At 40.8% G+C, this 20738-nt stretch overlaps 1 protein-coding gene across 3 annotated transcripts in view; it reads left to right on the top strand.

The window, feature by feature from the left end:
* Nucleotides 1-20738, top strand: part of SEC14L1 (SEC14 like lipid binding 1) — a 58758-nt gene that overhangs the window by 27252 nt on the left and 10768 nt on the right. For all 3 annotated transcript variants that reach the window (XM_081850760.1, XM_081850759.1, XM_081850761.1), the window contains 8 exons: nucleotides 32-122; nucleotides 11709-11858; nucleotides 11945-12076; nucleotides 13601-13729; nucleotides 14543-14774; nucleotides 15245-15354; nucleotides 18282-18471; nucleotides 19527-19615. In XM_081850760.1, coding sequence (XP_081706886.1) covers nucleotides 60-122; nucleotides 11709-11858; nucleotides 11945-12076; nucleotides 13601-13729; nucleotides 14543-14774; nucleotides 15245-15354; nucleotides 18282-18471; nucleotides 19527-19615 — 1095 coding nt within the window. In that variant the 5' untranslated portion in view covers nucleotides 32-59. The remainder of the gene's footprint in view (nucleotides 1-31; nucleotides 123-11708; nucleotides 11859-11944; nucleotides 12077-13600; nucleotides 13730-14542; nucleotides 14775-15244; nucleotides 15355-18281; nucleotides 18472-19526; nucleotides 19616-20738) is intronic.

Raw genomic sequence — 20738 nt, forward strand, 5'->3', positions numbered from 1 at the left:
ATTTCCTACTATTTTTGTTCTCTTTTCCCAGATCTGTATAGTACTAACTCTGTGCAACCATGGTGCAGAAATACCAATCTCCCGTGAGGGTGTATAAGAAGCCCTTTGAGTTAATTATGGCTGTAAGTATCAGTTTATAATATGTTAATAAATTACTTAACTGCTTGGGTGGGTAACATTGGTTAATAAAAACTGAGTGCCATGGGGTATCTTTGCTCTGAAGTGGGTGCTATGTAAGGCAATTTCCAGTTACAAATAATTTATGCAGGCCTTTCACATTTGCTCCAGGATATGATGGTTGAAAAGTTTCAGCGGGTGATCTGGAACAAATACCTGAGGGAAATTAGAACAGTATGTTCTGTGTTTCTTGCTGTCTGTTCATCTAGATTAGGCAGTTCATGGGATCATTTCTATCACCACACCAAACCATGATTAATGAAACTTAGCTATAGTTTTAGCATGATATGTGAGTTGATAAACAACAGTTATGGTTGTTGCTCTGTCTCCAGAGCCTGTTGCATCTAGAGATTAGATTAGATGAAAAACAAAAGCAGTCAGGCAGCTCTAAAGCCATGGTATTTTAAAAATATATCAGACTATGGTTTGCTCTCAGACTTTGCTTAGGTATACCATGGTTTGATGTGATGTCTGAATTGAAGCCACTGAAGCATATGGTTTAGGGATTGCGATGTTGCACATATATTTTCTTAGTGTAGTCTTGAGATAAGCAATGTCTTTAGGGAGGAGTGAAATACGTATTTGTAACTTTTAAAAAACCTCTTGCTCTGAAGCCTAGCAGGAACTCCGACAGACTTGTTGTAGGAGGCACAGCAAGCCTGAAGGTGTTGGCAGTGGCCTTTTAAGCAGATCACCAGGACATGCTGTGCAAAACAACTTCTTTTGACTATAGGGCCAAGATATATTTGAAACACTAGTAAAGAGGATCAGTTCAAGTTGGCACTGTTTATACCTATGACTCGGAGAGACGTCAGCACAAGTATAGGAGCAGGAAGAAGAACGCCTACATTAAGACAGTATTAAGTGATGATATTAATGCATGTATTTAATCTGATTTTCCTCCTTAAAGTCTCTTCAGCTGTAATGGCATTCCTGTGACTTGTCTATGCACACCTTGTCTGAAGCAATGTTGAGACCTGGGGGGGGGGGGAGAGAGATCTTACCACCATTATATTTTATTTTCTAAACATCCTAACGGAGCATAGCGTGATAACTCATGGGAATATGGGTGAAAAAGAAGTTAGGTTTTGGTTAAGTGAGAAAGAGAGCTGAAGCCATTTTTTGTGTTCGTAGGAAGTTGCTTGCATAGGAGAAGCCAGCAAGATTTATAAAAGCAGAACAAAACCCAACCATGCTAATAGAACTTCAGTTTTGTTGGCAATATGTCTCAACCCTGAGCATGCATCTTAAGGTCAGAAATTGTGCTGATGAGCACATGAGAGAGATGTGTTCAGTCAAGTTCTGCTGATGCTTTTAGCAAGTTTGCAGATAAAAGTACAGTACATGGTTGTGGACATGCTGAAGGAGCTATTATTTCTCATTTTATACAAGGGCTTAAACAAGGTTCGGTTCAGGAAACCGTATCCTAGATCTAGGAAATTCTACTAAGTATCCTCTTCCTTGTTCAGAAGTCCTTGAGAAATCTTAGCTTGGTAATGGTATCTCCTTAACACAATGGCCAACCTTCCTTCCCCCACCTCCTAAATTCCTCATGGGAATGGACTGGCAGCAAACAATGTGAACACTTGCTAGGGTGAGACTTGTTATTGGTGAGTAAAGAAGTCTTTACTCACCACCTTCAAAAAATAAAGTGATGTTAGAAATCACTAGGCACCAAAGCAAAATAATGTGTATTTTTGGTACTTCTGCTTCCTGTTTTAAGGCAGAGGTTTGTCTATGAAGGATGGAGACATGAGAGTTCTCAGCAGTTTCAAATATAAGCTTTGGGCTTCACTTTGAAGCCTTTGTTTGTTCATGGCCCACTAGCCATATATTGCAAACATCTTTGCAATAAGTATGCAATAATAAGTATGTAGAGTTCTGCTCTAGCTGTGTAAAACATAATTTGTGCATCATACCTAGAAGCCCCCATATATGCAGTGAAAATGTTGAAAAGGAAGACAAAACCAAGTTTACAAATATCTTCAAAACCTAGCAAGGACAAGCTTTTTAATGCTGGCTTAAATTGGTTTCATGCATGAGCAGTGCAAACAGTTTAATGGATTTGTTCAAGCTTGGAATATATAACCTACTGAGCTCTGAACAGCAGATACATTTCAAAAAGATACACTTAAAAACTTGAGAATTTGGCTGAAGGGGTGCTTTATAAAATGCCCCTGTAATGCAACTAAGTGATTTACTTTAAAAACTAGACTCCCTGAGCTCAGTCCTGCAAATATGTGTATAGTAACACAGTTCTAGATTAAGTGAACAAACTAAACAACGTCATCTTTGTCCTGATGAGGAGTTGCAGCCAAAGTTGGTCAGGGCTTGATAACAATGAGGGTGGAGTAGGAATGTTTTTTGAGAAGGAAACTGAAAGAGAACGTGGTGGTAATTCCTTTGCGCTGTTCTCTTCCTTCAAGCAAAAGCCTTTTCACTGGAATTAGATTTCAGAAAGGGAAAGTGTTGCATGTAATTAGGAAACCTTTAAAAAGTTTCTTTACTTCATGGTTCACAATGCTAACTATATTGATTCTTATCTCTGGTAGGGGAGAAGTGTGGCCTAGCCAGAAACCAGTAGAGCAGGATTGGTCTACATAGATTTTAATCAGTTTTATTGATGCTGAAGATGGATGCAAGCTTTTATTATCAAGAGTTGCTAAAACATCAGCAAATGTCTTTGACTGGCAGACACCATAAATATTGGTTTGGAGTTCAGTTCTGTTGGTCTGTTGCCTCTGTAATGCTGGCTAATAGTAGTTTTGGCTTTTATAAGATTGTCATAATGAAAAATAATGAGACTTTTCTTGAGTTTAGTATGCTTAGGCTTGTGGCTGCACTTGATCTTGGCAGGATTGTTGAGGGTTTGGAGAAGAGGAGACTAGCTGTGAGACAGAAGTTCTTTGCAAAGCGGAGACCTTATTTACATCTCTTTTAAAGCTGCATATGTGCTTTCCTGAGTGCAGCCTTTATTTGCAGCAGAATCCTATACAGGCTGCTCAGAAGTAAGTCCCACTGAGTTCATTGTGGCTTACTCCTATGTAAGTGGGTGTGGAATTGCAGTTTTAGTGTAATGTTAGGCTGACATGCAGAGAACCACATCGCTAGTTACCTGAAGATTACAGTTGGCTGTTAAAATGAGAAAAGTGACTTCTCAAATTAAATATTGTGTGTAGTTTTGTTTTGTTTTTAAGACTATTAAGCATGCTAAGTTTTATGCACGTATGGCTCCTGGCACAGCAAAGTAAAATGGAAGCAGTATAGAAATCAGCCAACTTTTTAAAAGCCTTGTCTCTAGAAATTAGCCTTGGAATCCTGTGACTTGAAGAATTAGAGTCTGTTTGGATTTTGTATCTGTTACACTCCTCCTTATTCTTATTTCAGGGCATTCTTCCTCATTTGACTTATTTAAATGGCAGATTTAAAGCATTGTTTTACAGTAAGTGGCCGTGGCTGTCAGCTTCCTCCTCAGTCTCAATTTTGACCTTCTGGAAAGCAGCAGAAGGATGCGGGACAGAACTCGAATTACAGTGGTACCTCGGGTTAAGAACTTAATTCGTTCTGGAGGTACGTTCTTAACCTGAAACTGTTCTTAACCTGAGGTACCACTTTAGCTAATGGCGCCTCCTGCTGCTGCCATGCCTCTGCTGCACGATTTCTGTTCTTATCCTGAAGCAAAGTTCTTAACCCAGGTACTATTTCTGGGTTAGTGGAGTCTGGAACCTGAAGCGCCTGTAGCCTGAAGTGTCTGTAACTCGAGATACCACTGTACTTGTCCCACCTATCATTGCTCTCAAGGTACCCTAACGTAGTGGCCTTTCTGAACATGTGTTGTGGTTTAATACAGCAGCAGGCATTGATGTTATGCTTTTGCTTCGATAATACTGTGATACATACACCCTGTGTGATCAAAAAGGGCACATTTATTGTATTTGTAGCCTCTTGTCTCCCACAACACTGTGGGAACAAATGTCATGGAATTTAGATATGCTCGGGCCACAATAGGAGAGCAAGCAGTGAGTTTCCTGACAGAATTGCTTACTTTTCCAAAACTTATTGTGTTTCTCCACTTGCTGGAAAATGTGAGTGACATCAGCCTTGGGTTTAGTTCCAAGAACCTAAGTTGTTCCGCCAGTAGGTCTTCCTCCCTCTTGAGGGTGTTTTCTAAATATGTGTACTGAAAAATACCCTTTGTTTTTGTGTATACACTTTCTGTTCTGCAACTTGTCAGAATTTAGTCATCAACTTTGCAGTTCTTCCTGTGTGCTTTTGTGGTGGTAGTTCATGGTCTGTAAACTGCAGATGCTCCTGTTGTCACAATTTGTCTTTAATATGAGTGGCTGATTGTAAACCTGTTTGTCAGTACTTCCTGGGGTGGTTTGGTTGGACTCCCAAAGCTGGGGAAGGAGGAAGAGGCAATGTCAAAGGAGGGTTTATAAAGGATGTTGGGGCATAGCAGGAAAGCATTTTCCAAAAGAGACTCTCCACTGTTCTTCTTTGATGTTGAGACTTTGAGAGTGGAATTAAATATAGTGCAATGCTCAGCAGATCTCTGTATCAGCACAAGCATTTCTGCTTGTCTGATGGAACAATCAGTCCTCTCATTCCCCTGCACACTGTTCCAGGGATTCTCCCACCCGCCATGTGGAGAGAAGCCTTGTTGCACTAGTGGAAGTCCTTATGCAAGCTTTGGCTGGCAGGGCTTGTTAGTTGAATCTCAACCATAATTTACATTTTTGTAAGGAGACTGACTCCTGGCACTGCATTTTTGCATTTTACTTGTGAGTTTAGGTAGCCTACCCCTACAAAGCCTAGTGTTCACAACTGTTTTCCAATGATAGTTGGAGTGTATATATCACATTTTGACTCCTGTACTGCCTTGGCTACTGCTGTGGTTAATGGTATGACTTCTGTACTGAATCACAAATTATGGGCGATATTCTGCTAAGCTTTACTCTGAGCAAATCCATTGAAATCAGTGGCTATGACTAAGTTAGGCCCATTAATTTCATTAGGTCTACTCTGAGTAAAATTTAGCTGACTACCACCCTACATAAGGTGAAAACACCATAGAAGTGTTCGAAATTAGCCAGGCACATTTTGCACCAGGCTTTCAACCAGTTTCGATCAAGTGAAGATGCCTGGGTGCCAGGATGGCACTTGACATCTCCACCATCTGGGGATCATTGGATCTGGACTGTTTTCACACACTAATTCTCCATACTGTAGAATTCTACCAGTTATATTTTTTTTTCTGCAGTCAGAATGAATTTTGGGAACCAAATTGCTTTTTTTGTGCAGCCTGAGGAAGAGCAGTCACCATTAAGAAAGAGTGGACTATCCCTGGATCAAGTGACTTTTCTTGTTTAAATTCTCAAAGCTCTTAACCTAGCTCAAGGTTGTCATCTGAACTAGTCAGATGTTTATCTGATTATCAATCACAGTAAGTTCCTCATTTGAAAAATATGACCATCAGGCCCAAAAATGGCAACTAGGCATTGTGTTTTGGCGACTGTAACCTCAGTTTAAGGAGTGATTTGGCGCCTAGCATACATATCTGAGTTTCTAACACTGATCCATATGTCCACCTGTATTCCAGTGTTTATATTCTGCTGTTAGTACCTCTGGAGGAAGTCTTCATTATTTGATTATCACTGGTGGTGGTTTTATGTGTATGCTGCCAAGCAAGTGAATGCAGCTAGTGTTATATCCTTATATGTGGGTTTTGGTTATATTTATATGGAGCCCCATTGCCTTGTGACTTCCTTGCAGACATCTGTTTGCCTTATAGGGGAAATGCCTGACTTTCCTGTCTTGTAGCATTTGTGAAAGGCATAGCATCAGCATAAGGAAACCTGTTAACATAGCACGCCACCCCTCCATTCCCCTTATAAGCCTGCCTAATGTGCCATCATTTTCAGTAAGAGGACACCGCAAACTCCCCTGCCATTTGCACTTTATCACAGTCTTTGCTATTGACAGACAGTTCAGGGTTTTGTTGCTGAGTGAAGGAGAAGCTTGCTATTCCAGTTTTGTGAGTAGCCTGTAGCAGTGGAAGAAATAAACATAATTGCAGAACAATTGCATAACTGGAGAACAAAAGATCACAGCTGCCATGCTGGTGGTCTGTACCTTGTTGCGCAGGATTCTCCTGAAATTCCATTACTGCAGTGAGCTAATCGAGATTTAACTGGTGTAGACCACACTGTAGCAGCTGTGTCTGGAATCGTGGCAGTATTCTCTGAGTTAGGTCCTGCTAATTGAACCTGGGAGACCAGAAGACGTTTTTGGTCTTAAATATTTATTTGGGGAATGGACATGGTGTGTAGAATGAGGTGGTGGTATTCGTATGCATAGATCTATGCCCTTGGAACAAATTCAGGTTCATTGTGAGTGCAGTTTCTTCAAACTGCCATTTCATTGAACTCCAGGTTGGCTGCCAAAGTCAGCTCTGCTATGTGACCTACTCAGCATGTGGAAAATTGTATCTAAGGGGTGGGGGTGGTTTGCACAAAATTGCAAAGCTTCAGTATCTGAGACCCTTAACCAATGTTCCAGCCACTGAGCCGTGCATTCTGAGTTAGAAAGTTTTGCTCACCCCACAAAGGCTCAGGCTTCAATGATTACTTGACGTCTTAAGAACAAGGAAAGGAGTTAATTAAAACATTCCAGCCGCTTAGAATTTTGTGATGGATTTAGCATAACCCAGTAAGGTGACAGGCAACCTTTTAATGCTGGGCTTCACTGATACATTGTTACTAGAAAGCCTTCTAAAGTTCACCCAAATGAGACCTGAAGCTGTGCAAGTTCAGATCAGCATATAAAAATAGCTAAGCTACCCTTTCAACCAAAATTTATTTCAAATCTTATAGTTGCTAAGCAACCCTCTGTATTGTCATGGGTTGAGCTGAGATTTTAAGCTAGGGGAGGGTGATGTCGGAAGCTCTTCTCCACTGTCTCAGCTGGTGATGGGCTCTGCCATTTCCCAGAATACCAGTCGCTCTGGGAAAATGAAATGGTGCAGCCGTTGACTGTGCACAGATCATATGAGGGAAGTCTAGCTGCTGAATGTCTTGAAAGAAATAGAGAATGTCTGTTGTAATCAGAAGAGTCACTGAAGAGTTCTAAGCATAGCTGCATTTAGAACACCACCATCAACCAAAATAATGCACTAGCCACACTTAAAATTGCGTAGCCAAAGAGCAAAGTAGAAACTAGTAATACTGATTAGGCCAATGTTTCCAGATCTAGATGTCATCCTTGGTGTTGAACAAAATGTCTACTTACTAACACGGAGCAATTACAGGCTAATAAAATATTAATAGTTACCTGAAACTACGAAGTTTGTGTTGAGGCATCAGGTTGTGGCAAGACAGCTACAATGCACACCACATATTTCAATATATATTTTTGAACTGTGAAAGCTAAAAATATGTTACCATTTTCATATCCAAGCTTAGGCTCACTTTCTCCGGTCTTCTGAACTAGAATGAATTCTTTGCACAATTATAATTACAGTCATTCGTACACATTGTGCTTACTCTTCATGCACAATTCTTTTAAGCTGAGAGTAAGAGAAAGCATTTGGTCTCCTAAGTTCCTCATGCTCTACAATGTATTTAGTTTACCTGCCCAGTCTTGTTGTAGTGCTCTAGTTTTGTTCTTTTAATAATCCATCTGCTTCCTTTTGAGTCACATAATAAGTATGATGGGGTATTCATGTGCTTTGCACCTTCAGAGGTTCAAAGCCAGCTTTGAAAAAATATGCTATTTTCTCTTTAAATACAAACTATAATAGCATTTGATTCTGCTTTTCAGCTACATTTGGGGCACTAAGCAAAATGTGATCAGCACTATAATCCTAGAACCTAGGGTTTTAAGAGTGAATGGTAAGGGCACAGAAAAAGCAACATTTAAATGAATTTAATAAGCTTCCTTCAGATACTGATTCACAGGAATGTTGAGTGCAAGCAAGAGCAGCAGTTAGGCTCTACGTGGAAATAATGCAAAATACATTATGTAAGTAGATTCTGCCGGGGAGCTTATTTCTCTTGTAATCCTGTTCAGAAGCAGAATTTGTTTCCAAATCATGGTGCTTGATTGTCTGAGCTTACCTATTTTGGGCGAGATTTGGAAACTCATTGCTCCTGCCAAAATTAAGGTGACTTAAATGGGTGCACAAACAACCTCCTTGGTGTTTTGAATGCAAGAAAAATACTGTTAATATGCTATTTTTTATGGTATGTGTAGCAGGGCCATCATGACATTTGGTATATCACAATGTGAATGCAGGATTTTGTTAAGGCATTGGGGTGGATTCATCAAGCATTTGGAGAGCGTTATATAAGTTGAGACAGTTACAGTGGTACCTCGGGTTACATACGCTTCAGGTTACATACGCTTCAGGTTACAGACTCTGCTAACCCAGAAATATTACCTCGGGTTAAGAACTTTGCTTCAGGATGAGAACAGAAATTGTGCAGCGGCGGCGCAGCGGCAGCAGGAGGCCCCATTAGCTAAAGTGGTGCTTCAGGTTAAGAACAGTTTCAGGTTAAGTATGGGCCTCCGGAACGAATTAAGTACTTAACCCGAGGTACCACTGTATATAGATGGCTGAAGACAACATAGTCATACTGCAGAATCTTGAGGCAGATCATTGCCGTGGAAGTGGATTTGATATGGAAGCAGCATTAGACTTTCAACAACTCATCTGTATTTTGGGAAACAGTGATTTGTCAAAAGCCTCCTGAGTGAATTTATGACAGAGTAAGGATTTGAACTCAAATCTCATAGTCAGACTCACAATATCCATTGAACCAGATGACTCCGTATGTTGGCAGTCTTGATGAACTGCCAGATTAAATCAGTTCAGACCAAGTTCACACCTCCAGTTTTGCATTATTTTGCCATGGAACATGCAGATAGAAATAGAGGCTGTCCAGTTAGCAGAATGCTTTTTGTGGACTGCATTGTGTCAAGGCTGCAAGTTTATGACGGCTTTGGGTGTACTTCATATTTGAATGTTCTCCACCAAATGAACTTTCTGCACATGCTGTTTTTCTATGGCATGTGCTTCACTCCCTCCCTCCCCCAGCATGTGTGTTTGTGTGTGTGATGTGTGCACTGCAGAGCATTCCAACATTCAGCTGCCCTCCTTCACTGGTACAGCTCAAGGAAAGCATTCCCACCTGTTTCTGCTGACTATATAAGTTGGCCCAGAGTTATGCTTGGTCTTGGAATACCATTATTCTCTCTCTCCCTCCCCCCCCCCCCATTTCTCTGTTAAATTTGGGAGTAGAAAAGCTGAGCATTTTCGGTAACTGACACCTTGGACTGAGTTAGCAGGGTTTTAATAATAAGTAACTTCATAGAGTTACTTAATTCTACGAAGTTATTTAATTCCATTAAGCTACATAACTTGGGCAAATTTTAGAAAATAACCGTTTCTCAGTCCTAGTGGGCAGGGTGTTGATTTTATGCTCATGGCTAATATCAGGTGAAAACGAAATTCCTGTGTTCAGTAGATAAGAGTGTAAATATTGATATTTGATGATCAGACCGTTTCCTCATTTGCACGAAAAAACTTTCCTGAATGCTGAGTGCTTTGTGGTGACATTGAATTAGTTTAGGCCAGCTTTCACCAACTTGGTGTCCTCCAGGTGTTTTGGACTACAATTTCCATCAGCACCAGCCAGCCAGCACTTGCACTATAGCTGTATAGCACAGCCTAGCATGAAGAAGCAACTGCACAGGTTCCAGGAGAGAAGATGGCAACCACTTTGCTGCTGTGCTAAATCTTGGTTTGGTTTAACATTTTGTCTAAGCTCAAGACAAACCACAAGCTATTGACCATAGTTGATTGTTGTGTCTTCAAAAGCCCCCTTCAAAGTGTTATTTCACACAGCACTTTGAAAAGCACTTCATAGGCCCCTTTGAGCCAAGTCAGGTTTTTACCTGCTCTGTTTTTGACATCATACAACATGAAGTATAGAGCAGCTGGGTGTGTCCTGTCAGAAATGGTCTCTTGGGCCAAAAGGGGAGGCCTGGTGGGCCTAATAAGGCCCGCAGGCTGGAGGTTTCCTACGCCTGTAAATAAACCCACCCAGTTTTGAAGAAAAATGAAGAAATTGGCATGTGCTTGAGAGAGATCAAGAGACTGATGTGGTTCAGTGCAGCAGAGATTCTTTACTTGCAGAAGTGGACAAGAGCTAGGATTTCACTTCTGCATTTAAGAATTCATTTGAGTGTGACCTTCAGTTTGTTGCTGTTGTGGTAAACCTGTGTCTGGGCTGTGCCACTTCAGATGGCTGGTAGGCTTCTCACGATTGAATACTCCTCCCAGCTGAATACTAGTATCTTAGCTGGGTGGGCTCTGTGTGCTAGGCTTTCAACCTTTCTCACGGACTTATAGCTTTGCATATGAAGAGAGAGGTGCAGGAGTTGTGTGTGTGTTTGTACAGAGGAGCATCCACTTGCAGTCTGAAGCAGTACAAACTGGACACTGTTTAACCAACTAAGTCAGAACTAGGCCTAAATCAATCTGTGCCCTGGACATCATGCCTGCATGCCACTGCTGTTGGAGCTGGGTCCCTAGTCTGGCCATTCTAGCCAGTCTGCCATTTTAAGACTCTACGTCCCTTATAGGCAATGGTAGTAATGCTTCTACTTCCTTATTCCTCTCTCAGATCTATTCCTTTAGGGTGAGTGCATGTTTCTCTTGAGTAAATTTGTTGCCATGAGAGATGGAAAGGGTATCAGTTTAACAATTCAGCCACCTTCCCTGTTGTTTTCAGCTGCATGTTTGTTCTTCCAACCCATAGAATCCCTATCTCTTCTTATGACATCTCCATGAAACAGTCCACTGTGAAATAAAGTAAAATGGAACCGAAAAAAAGCCCTGATTCCGTAATTGGGCATTATGGGAGAATAATATTGGATACATGTACACAACACAACTGTTCTCTCTGCATCAAGTGAGGCCCTGAGAATAGGGAATGCAAAACAGTTTGTCAGTCTGTGTTCAGGGATTTGAAGGGATTCCAACCCGTGGAGTTTGTCTTTTGGAGTTTTCTGGGTTTTTCTTGAAATGCAGTACCATTTTGGGGGCGATTCAAAGGTTTATGGATGCTGTGACCATGTTCTTTGTTTAGCTGAACTGAGGACATTGCTGTGTGAGTAACTTAATAAAAGGCATTAAGTTCTTAGGCACAAGTATAGTCTGGTAATGGCACATTGCAGTCATTACATGAATGTAGCTATTGTGCTTGGGGAGAGCTATTATTGCAAGGAACAGACCTTGAAAGTCTTTACTAGCCTCTGGGGAAGTACTTTCGAGAGTCGCCTGGAGAGCTTTCACAAGGAGTGAAAATTAGACTCCGAGCCTGCTAGTGCCACATACTGTTGTTGGTAGATACTTGAAATGCACAAATCATCATCCTTTAATTATTTTAACAACTTGAAGAAAATGCAACGGGTCGTGATCAGCCTTGTAACGGAGCTTTGACATTTGTTCTTCCTTTCTTTCACAGGCTTACGAAAAAAGGTTTCCTACATGCCCCCTCATTCCCATGTTTGTAGGCAGTGATACTGTGAACGAATTCAAGAGCGAGGACAAGGCTATCCACATAATTGAAAGGCGCTGTAAACTGGACGTAGATGCACCACGGCTCCTGAAAAAGGTAGCTGAATAACAATGGTTAGCCTGAATAGCTGTCTGCAAGGCTGCTGCTACTCCAGTTTAACTTTGCCTCTTCCCTCCTCTCAGATTGCAGGGGTTGATTATGTTTACTTCATCCAGAAGAACTCACTGAACAGAAGAGACCGCACTTTGCACATAGAGGCCCACAATGAGACTTTCTCAAATAGGGTCGTCATTAATGAACACTGCTGTTACACGGTGAGTCAAGGCAGGTTGGTGTGGTTTAAGCCTTTGGGGGCCTTCAGTGGAGGTTTGCACTTTGGCTTTTCCTTCAATAAGAAAGTTTAATGCTGCACATATTTTGCTGGCATTTTTGAGCTGGGTAATTTGTAACGGCTTTTGGGAATTTTCTTGTTTTGGACAGAATCCCACAACACTGAAATATCAGATCTAGTCATATTTAACATTCTGTGCTCAGACAGTACAAACATATTGAATATGTTAGGACTGGCATGTGTTCAGAACACTTCATTTTCATTCTGATTTAAGTCTGCACGGGTGCTAGCAGGTGTTCAGACTCCTACTTGATAGTATGTAGTGCCAGGGCATAGGATATGATGCAGGTGAGCCGACAAGTTCTTGTCCCAGTGTCTTTTAAACTTGCAGACAGCCATGATTTATTTTTTTAGGAAAAGCAGACAGTCAATGCAAGGTAAAGAAATCTGTTGCATGCATAAGTTTCCACATTCTTGCCAACAGGAAAATCTAAATACCAGGGGAAATAGGCATATAAATCAAGCCTATGTTCACTGTCTGCTTTTTCTTCTTCTTTTTCTTTTAAAGAGCTGAAAAATCTAGAGCTAGCAATTCAATTTCTTCAATGATAAGGGGGTTTTAGGCTGCTGCTTCTCTTCAGAGGTGACAACATCGCAGCAGCCATAAAAACTCTTAGCTGCTAAGAAGAAATAGGAGTAGTGTGTGGCATTTTGAATACTAAAACCCAATTTTAATTCTGGCTGCTAATTCCAAACATTTAATATTCCTCTAGAATTACTTTGAAGGCATCCACCATAATTAGTCATAATTTTCCAAGTAGAATTAATTTAGCAAAGTACAGGAGTTACCTGCCCAAGTTAAATGTGCCAGATCTCTGCTTTCAGCCTTGCCATATGCAGAGTTATATTAACCTAATTAATAAACTCCAGTGAATGTAGGAATGCCTACCTCTGCACAGGAACAGGCTGTTAAATTCCTTATGCCTTGAGTTAAGACAATACACAGCAATTCCTTTCTCTGTGGCAGTTTTCAGGATGACTTGTGTGATTTGTGACAGGAATTGAGAAAAGTTGACTTCTGTGATGGTGGAAGCCATGTTGAGAAACTAGCAAAGAGTTGCAGCAATAACTTGAATGTGAATACTTGGAATAGTTCTGCTGAAATGCAGGGATTACACATGTGTCTTGCCTTTTTGGATCTTGAAATGGGACTAAAAACCAAGAGAACTGAAAACTCATAAACATGAGCTTTACAGAACCCACTTAGGTCGATTACTATTTTAAAACCTAAGTCCTTGACCAAAGTACATTTGCAGTCTTAAGCCACTGTGGTTTACATTGCATAGTGGTGCAGCTTTAAACTAAAGCTTAGTTGTGTTGTGCATTGGTGAGCATGCCAGTTGGTTGCACTAAAAAAGAACATTGTATGCTGTACTTCAGAATTTCTTGTGATACTTGATCAGATTTCTCACACTATGTGCCAACCTTTTGTTTCTCAACACCCCAGGTGCATCCAGACAATGAAGACTGGACATGTTTTGAGCAGTCTGCAAGCCTTGATATTAAATCTTTCTTTGGATTTGAAAGCACAGTAGAAAAGATTGCCATGAAACAATACACCAGCAATATTAAAAAGGTGAGCTTTCAAGTTTGCAACTCCTTGGCCTGCTGGCTCTCGATATTGCAGCTGGAGTGATTTTGAGCCCATTTGGGATTTGTCCGGCCAGGTTCGGCTTTATTGGTGGCTGCTCTTGTCCTCTATGAATGGCGCATTCTTATTTAGACAATATTGATTAATCTGCTCTTGTTGCAAATAGAGGAGCCTGCGTGTGCACTGACTTTGTGATTTGACAATTGATTATGCGGTTCCTGGAATGCGTCATAGGTGCTTAAACTCTTTGTTATAACAAAGTAAATAAAGATACTGCTTTTTTTAAAATCTCCCTAGAGGCAGTTGCCCAACTGCAAGCATGGCTTGGATAGGCAGTACTTTAAATCATACTGTGCCAAACAGCATGCGACTTTAGAAGTTTCCCTACAAGAATAAAACAACTTGTCAAAAATAGGAGGTTGCCTAGCTTATTGTGCCGTCTGTAGAGGAGATGCTCAATTGCCTTTGTCAAAAGTGGGAGCTCCATGCTTCCCAGACCAACCGTATCCATGCTTGGCTGAAAAGCAGTCAGTGGGCAAATGCATTGCCCTAGGTCTCCTTGTGACTTTGAGTTGGTGTATCTTTTGAGTACCATGGAAATAGGTTCATTCTTTTCTAAACTAGTTCATGCTATGGGGTGTGTGTGTGTGGTGCTGAAATGTACAAGCATGCAGTGGGGCTCTCACTTTCTTAGAGTACACCTTGTTTTACATAAGGAAGAACTAATAGTGCAATTTCCTCTGAAAACGTATGCCCAAAGAGAAGTGCATTGACTAAAGAATTGCCTTGCTTTCAAAGGGCAAAGAAATAATCGAGTACTACTTGAATCAGCTAGAAGAGGAGGGAATTAATTATATTCCTCGTTGGAATCCCCCGGCTAAATTTACGTTTGAACGTGGTGCATCTCATGTAAGGCGGCCACTGTCCCCTCCAATCAACATACCTGAAACTACCACCAAGGAGGGACTCAGCCCTAAGGAAATCAACAATTGCAACAATGCATCAGAGCCCACAGCTGGAACACCCGATGGTGCGTTATTTGCTTGCCCTGTCTGCCTTTTGGGGTTATTTTGTGCGTCTCCATTAATATAACAGCTATAGTTTAAGCAAGGAGTTGGGGAATCTCTATTTCTATGCTGAACGTCTTCAATTTCTGTAGCCAAACTTCATGATTTTAGCTGCACAGCATAAATAGCACAAACAACTGTACACTGATATGTTTTCAGATAAAAAAATCTAGGTTGCATTTTATTAACAGAAACTTTGAGTGGGGGAAAGGCACCCAGTATTGACTAGGGTGATGCCTAGCTGGAGCTGGTGGAAGAAAAACAGCTCAGCTAGTAGCATTTCATTCTTTTCAAACTATGTATTAAAAATTGCAGCTTGCTCTGCAAAGGGGCAAGCCAGAGCTTCAACTTGAAGAATGTATAGTGAAAGCCATTTGTTAATTGATCCAGCAATCATTGATTCTAATAGCATTTGTGTAAATAATGGTTTCAGACAAGCTGGATGCAGACTACATCAAGAGGTATTTGGGAGATTTGACACCACTTCAGGAAAGCTGCCTCATCAGGCTTCGGCAGTGGCTCCAGGAAACGCACAAAGGCAAAGTAAGTATCTGTCTGCCTGCTTGACTTCCCGTTCATCAGAAAAGTGCACAGCATGCACGATGGTCTGGCAGCATGTCAATAATCCATCCAAGGGAATGGACATTTTTACATAAGATGGCCTTGAACTAGTTTGAACCTGATACCTTTTAGTTTTTCTGTGTGCTGTAAAGTCTAATCTTTAAATCTACTTCCCAGAGTGCAGAGACCAGATGCTTTTATACTTAAAGAAAACAAAGCTTTGGCTTGGTAGCCTAGATATCCTTTCATATATGCTAAAGGTTATGTATTGTAGAAGCATAAAAGTGAAATGTCAACAAATAAACCAGTTTTACTGTGTCCTGCTTGGAGATTGATTTAGTTCCTTGCAAGGAGGCTCCTGTTAACGACATTCCTCCGTTAACCACTGCCATGCCTTTCTCACAGCATAGATAGTTTGAAAGCATGCAAGACTGCACACTTGGGCAGGTGGTCCGTAATTCATGGAATGTTGCACTGAGATTATATGACTAGCATAAAAGCTAAAGGCCAGTTGGACATGCAAATACATCTTTCCTGCAATACTGCAACAGCCAAATTCCAATTTCCTGTTTTGTTCTCCCCGCCATCCACAGCAAGTACTTCAAGAGTAAGCTATTTAAAATAAAAGTTAGCTTCAGTTCTAAGTTTGAAGTTTAGGGAGAAAACTTTGCATAAGAAAGAGATGGGCACAACGTGATCCAGTGAATTGTGAATAGCTGTGACTGCTCAAGGAATGTACCCCACTAGTGGTAAATACGTATTTGTTGCTGTATAGCACACAAAGCTACCCTAAGTTTGAAGGGAGCTTCTCACATAATAAGTACCTAGCTAAACTCAACTTGAATCCAAAGCTTCCAGCTTCACATTAGAAGCCACATTGTGCCATGATCTCTTGGTGTGGATATGCTACTTAAAATGGATTGTGGTTCATTCTAACTTTCCATCATTTGTTTTCAAAATCAATGTAGCATCCCCCATCCCCCGCCTCACCAGCTTGCAAAGTTTCTGTGCCCCTCTGCTCCCCAATGTGGTGGTTTATTCACACCGGCCTGTGCTTTTTGCGTTTCCTTAAGTTTTTTCCTTGCACTTTCCTTCTATCGTAAGTCAGCTTGTTCACTTCTACAACTTCCAGTTTCCATCCAAGATTTAGACATGGTCATTTTCTCTAGCCTAATACTATCTTCGGAGCTACAGGGCAGAAGCTCAGTTTAAATCACTTTTTCATCATGATTATGTCATGTTAGGATCTAGAATGTCTGATTTAATTTGGCTCCATTAGCAGTAAAATAAAAGGATGCTTCAAGCATTACCTCTCACCACTCTTAAGTAATTTTCTGATGTAGAGGCCAAAAGTTGATTATATTTTCAAAATCTGGGCTGTATTTTTTCCCGGATTTGTAAGTACTAGTGCTCTTTCTTTCAAACCTGCTTATTTTTATGCTATCTGCCATATAAGCAAAATCTCCTTAATTACTTTCCCAATATTTACTTAGTTGCTTGATCTTCAGTGCAGATGTATCCCGGCTTAACTCTGTTATCCAGTTCACTGCAAAACCCTTGAGTGTTTGCCATTTCCCTTCTCGTCTCTTAAATGTCTTGCCTGATTGTACCCATTTTTCTGTGGATTAAACTAAAGAATTGATGACATTTCCATCTGATTTTTTTGAACAAAAATCTCCTCACAGCTTTGATTTGCTATTTTCTCACACCCCGCTCTAGCTGTTCATCTCTTTAACACAGGTTTTCACTCTGGTCTGCTTGGAGGTGGCATAAAGTAATGTTTTTCAGGATGACATTGTAAGTCAGTTATAGTTTAACACAGCTAGAGCAAAGGAATAACAAACAACTTTCTTACAAAGTGTTCAAAAACTTCCCAGCTTGCTTTTTTTCCTCTTGGGGCACATGAACAGCAATGCTGTGAATGGCAAAGTGTGCTGTGCTGTGATCATTGTCCACAAAAGGGGGTAAACTGACAAGTGCTATTGGGAATCTCATTCAGATTTTTAATTCTATTTTTGTGTTTGTATGCGTGTGTGTGTGTGTGTGTGTGTGTGTGTGTATATACGAGCCTCTTTCTTTTACTGATTGCCTCCTGTTAATTGCTAAAAGTCTAACAGCTATACTATAGCAGAAAACATACAACCACCCCGTTTTACTATTTCCTGCTTTCTCCATCTTTTCTCATCCAAATTTCATGTAGAGAGGGCTTCAGTAGTTTTCTTTGCTGTTCTCTTGATGCTTGTATCCCTGCAACCATGATGTAAAGACCTAAGTGGAGATACTGTAATCCAAACTGTGTGCCGTGATCCATTAGTGTGTCGGCTGCAGTGTGTAGGTGTGTCGCATGAACACTCCTCGTGCTCCTCCCAGGGAAAGGGATTACTTTAACCTCTGGTTTGCTAGTAAAACTGAATTGCTGTGTCACGAAATGATGCATGTCTAAAAAGTGTGTTACCAACATGAAAAGTTTGGAAAGCTCTGCTATAACCTGTATTCGTGGGCAATAGCTATTTTTCTTCTTTAGTTCTCTACTGCTGGTGTCTTCCTGGTTCTCCGTGAGTGAAAGGGATGGGGACGGCCTCATCTAAGAGAAACTTCCTTTGACTCATGTGAACCTTCTAAAGAGCATGCAATACCTAACACTATTGTTTTATCAAAGATACCATAAGCCACCTTGGGTTGGCAATTTGCCTCAAAAGCTGGGTGTAAACAGTAATGTAAATACTAGAACAAGTTATTTATGCAGAGTAGATTTAAATCTAATCAATTAAGGCAGCTGCCCCAGTTTTCTGCTCTGAGGGTGTAAAATGGATATTGCTCAGTAGCAAATGAAATTCACCTCCACTGTTTAGATAACTTTGGAATCAGCTGATATGTAACTTTCAGCCCCCTTTCACTGATGTTTGCAGATCCCAAAAGATGAGCATATCTTACGATTCCTGCGTGCGAGAGATTTCAACATTGACAAAGCCAGAGAGATCATGTGCCAGTCCCTAACGTGGCGCAAGCAGCACCAGGTGGACTACATTCTGGAGACTTGGAACCCTCCTCAAGTACTTCAGGATTACTATGCTGGAGGCTGGCACCACCATGACAAAGGTAGAGTAGCCCTGCTGCCCTATGTAAGCATAGGTTGTTAGCCCATTATTCACTTTGGCTGGTATGTGTAGCAAAAGGGGCCATAGGAAAGGTTCTCTGTAGATTTTTAAAATGTCCCTTGAACATTCCTGCAGAGGTAGGAACAAAATGCTTTTGAATCACTACATCATTCGGGCAGGATTGAAGACATGAAAGCATAGTTTTCAGAAACGTCATCCAAAAGACATACATAGTGTGCATTTGTTGGAACAAGCGAGGACATGTGTCTGTTATCTCTGCTGCTAAAGATAGTGTTTTAAACAAAATATTGCCACTGTTAAAATTACTCGGCCCCTGAAAGCTGTGCTTCAAAGAATAAAAGCTGGCAATAATGTATATTGGAATTCTGAGAAATTCAGCTTGATTTTTTTAAATAAAAAAACTAGCCTTCATGGTGGGGAAAAAATAATAATGCTTTACTGCATCAAGTTGTGCTTTAAGTGAAATACCTAAACTTTTAAAGGGGCTTACAGCAACTTTTGTCTTTTTTGTGTGTATGCCAAGTATTCTGCTTTCAAGTACTAAAGCTTCTACAGTTTTCTCACAAACTTATAAAAGATTTTATTCAATCCTCAAAGCCACACACTTTGGGTTAAAGAATAGTTTTAGGTTTTCATCTAGCTGCATTCCATTAATAGCTCAGACTGTAGGAATGTTAAGCTTTCCTAAGGCAGCTCTGCCTGAAACTGCAATCATTCAGATAATATTGACCAATACATTAAATTGGTCCTGCAGCCTATTTTTTTTATAGCTTTGTGCCAAGTTGCCAGCATTGTCCTGTTTCCTACAACGTTAATGAGAACATACAAAGTGTGTTTCTTCCTCTCCTTCACCCCAGGATTCTTGACAATACGAGTTCCTAATGAGGTGGTGGAGTTAAGCTATGCCAAAGTTCAGATTTCCTTTGCAGCCAAGGAGCGACAGTTGCTTTCATAGAAACCAAAGTTGCCAAGCAAACACTGATCATTCTAGTTGCCCTTGCAAAACCACAGTTGCCGCTGTTCTTTTTTGTTCAGATGGGCGTCCACTGTACGTGCTGAGACTTGGCCAGATGGACACCAAAGGCTTGGTGCGAGCTCTCGGGGAAGAAGCATTGCTTCGCTATGTAAGTTCCTTTGATGCCATGTGTTTTGGTAGTGAACACAATGTTCCTGTTTTATAGCTCTGCTTCACATTAGAAAGATGAGCACACTGTGGCTGGCCTCGTCAATCTGTGTTCATTTTTCACACTGTTCTGCCAGAATATCAGAAGTTTTGTTTTGTTCTTTGTGGGTTGGGTGGAGTTGTCTTACTTTGTGGTTTACATATGCAGGAAGGTGAGGTGGTGGAATCCTGAGGTCAGAGAGTGGCTTGCATTACCTCCGGTTGTAGGTGGTGGGGTTTTTTTTTTTTTAATGTTCCCATTTTAAAAATAAAAATGTCAGTATGCAAAAGGGGGAAAGCAGCACATTAGGGGGGAGTTTCTAAGCCAGCTTGTTTTCCGTTGGCCAGGTTTCTAGTGTGTGCATGGGGATTTGCAAAAAGGCGATTTCCCCACTGTGTAGTAGAACAGTCCTCTATATTACCTCATCCCATAACATTCTGTGGTATAGCCAGACAAAAAGGTTATGGAGTTTCGTCTGTAGTTTTTCCCTGGGCCAGCTCTTGCAACTTTTTATCATGCAGCAGTTTTAGCTTGTCTGATTAAAAGAGGAGGGGAGAACTACGTATGTCACTTTGAGCTCCTTGGAGAAAATGTGGAATATTAATGCAATCAATCCAGCTTGCCATAATATTAAATACCTGTTCTTTGTCAATAACGTAATCTGTTCAAGAATGGACTAATGAAGTGGCCAGGGGGGTTACATTATTAGCAAACTAGCACATTTTGTTAGACTGAAAATAACAAAGAACTCCAGTTTCCCTGCATATAGAATTCTGGCTGCTCCCACCTAGCCCAGTCTTTCCATTATCCAGAGGAATTCCATATTCTAAAGTCTTTCTTAATGGTATACTTACTCCAGTCTCTCTCTCCCCCCCCCCATTCCTACCACATTGGGTGTGGGGGGACTCAGTTCAGTTTCTGAGACTTCCAAACATGAGGATGGGTAGCTTTTTCTATTATTGCTGACAAACATAAAGCAGAAACATAATGCAGAAATTAAGTTAGGGGAACATCAGAAAAGTCTGTAGAATCAGTGAATTGGGAAAGCAGGAACGGGATGATTATCTCCTTTCAAAGGTAAAAT

This window comes from Podarcis erhardii, assembly GCF_964252035.2.
Source record: "Podarcis erhardii genome assembly, chromosome: 2".
NCBI classification, from domain to species: domain Eukaryota; kingdom Metazoa; phylum Chordata; class Lepidosauria; order Squamata; family Lacertidae; genus Podarcis; species Podarcis erhardii.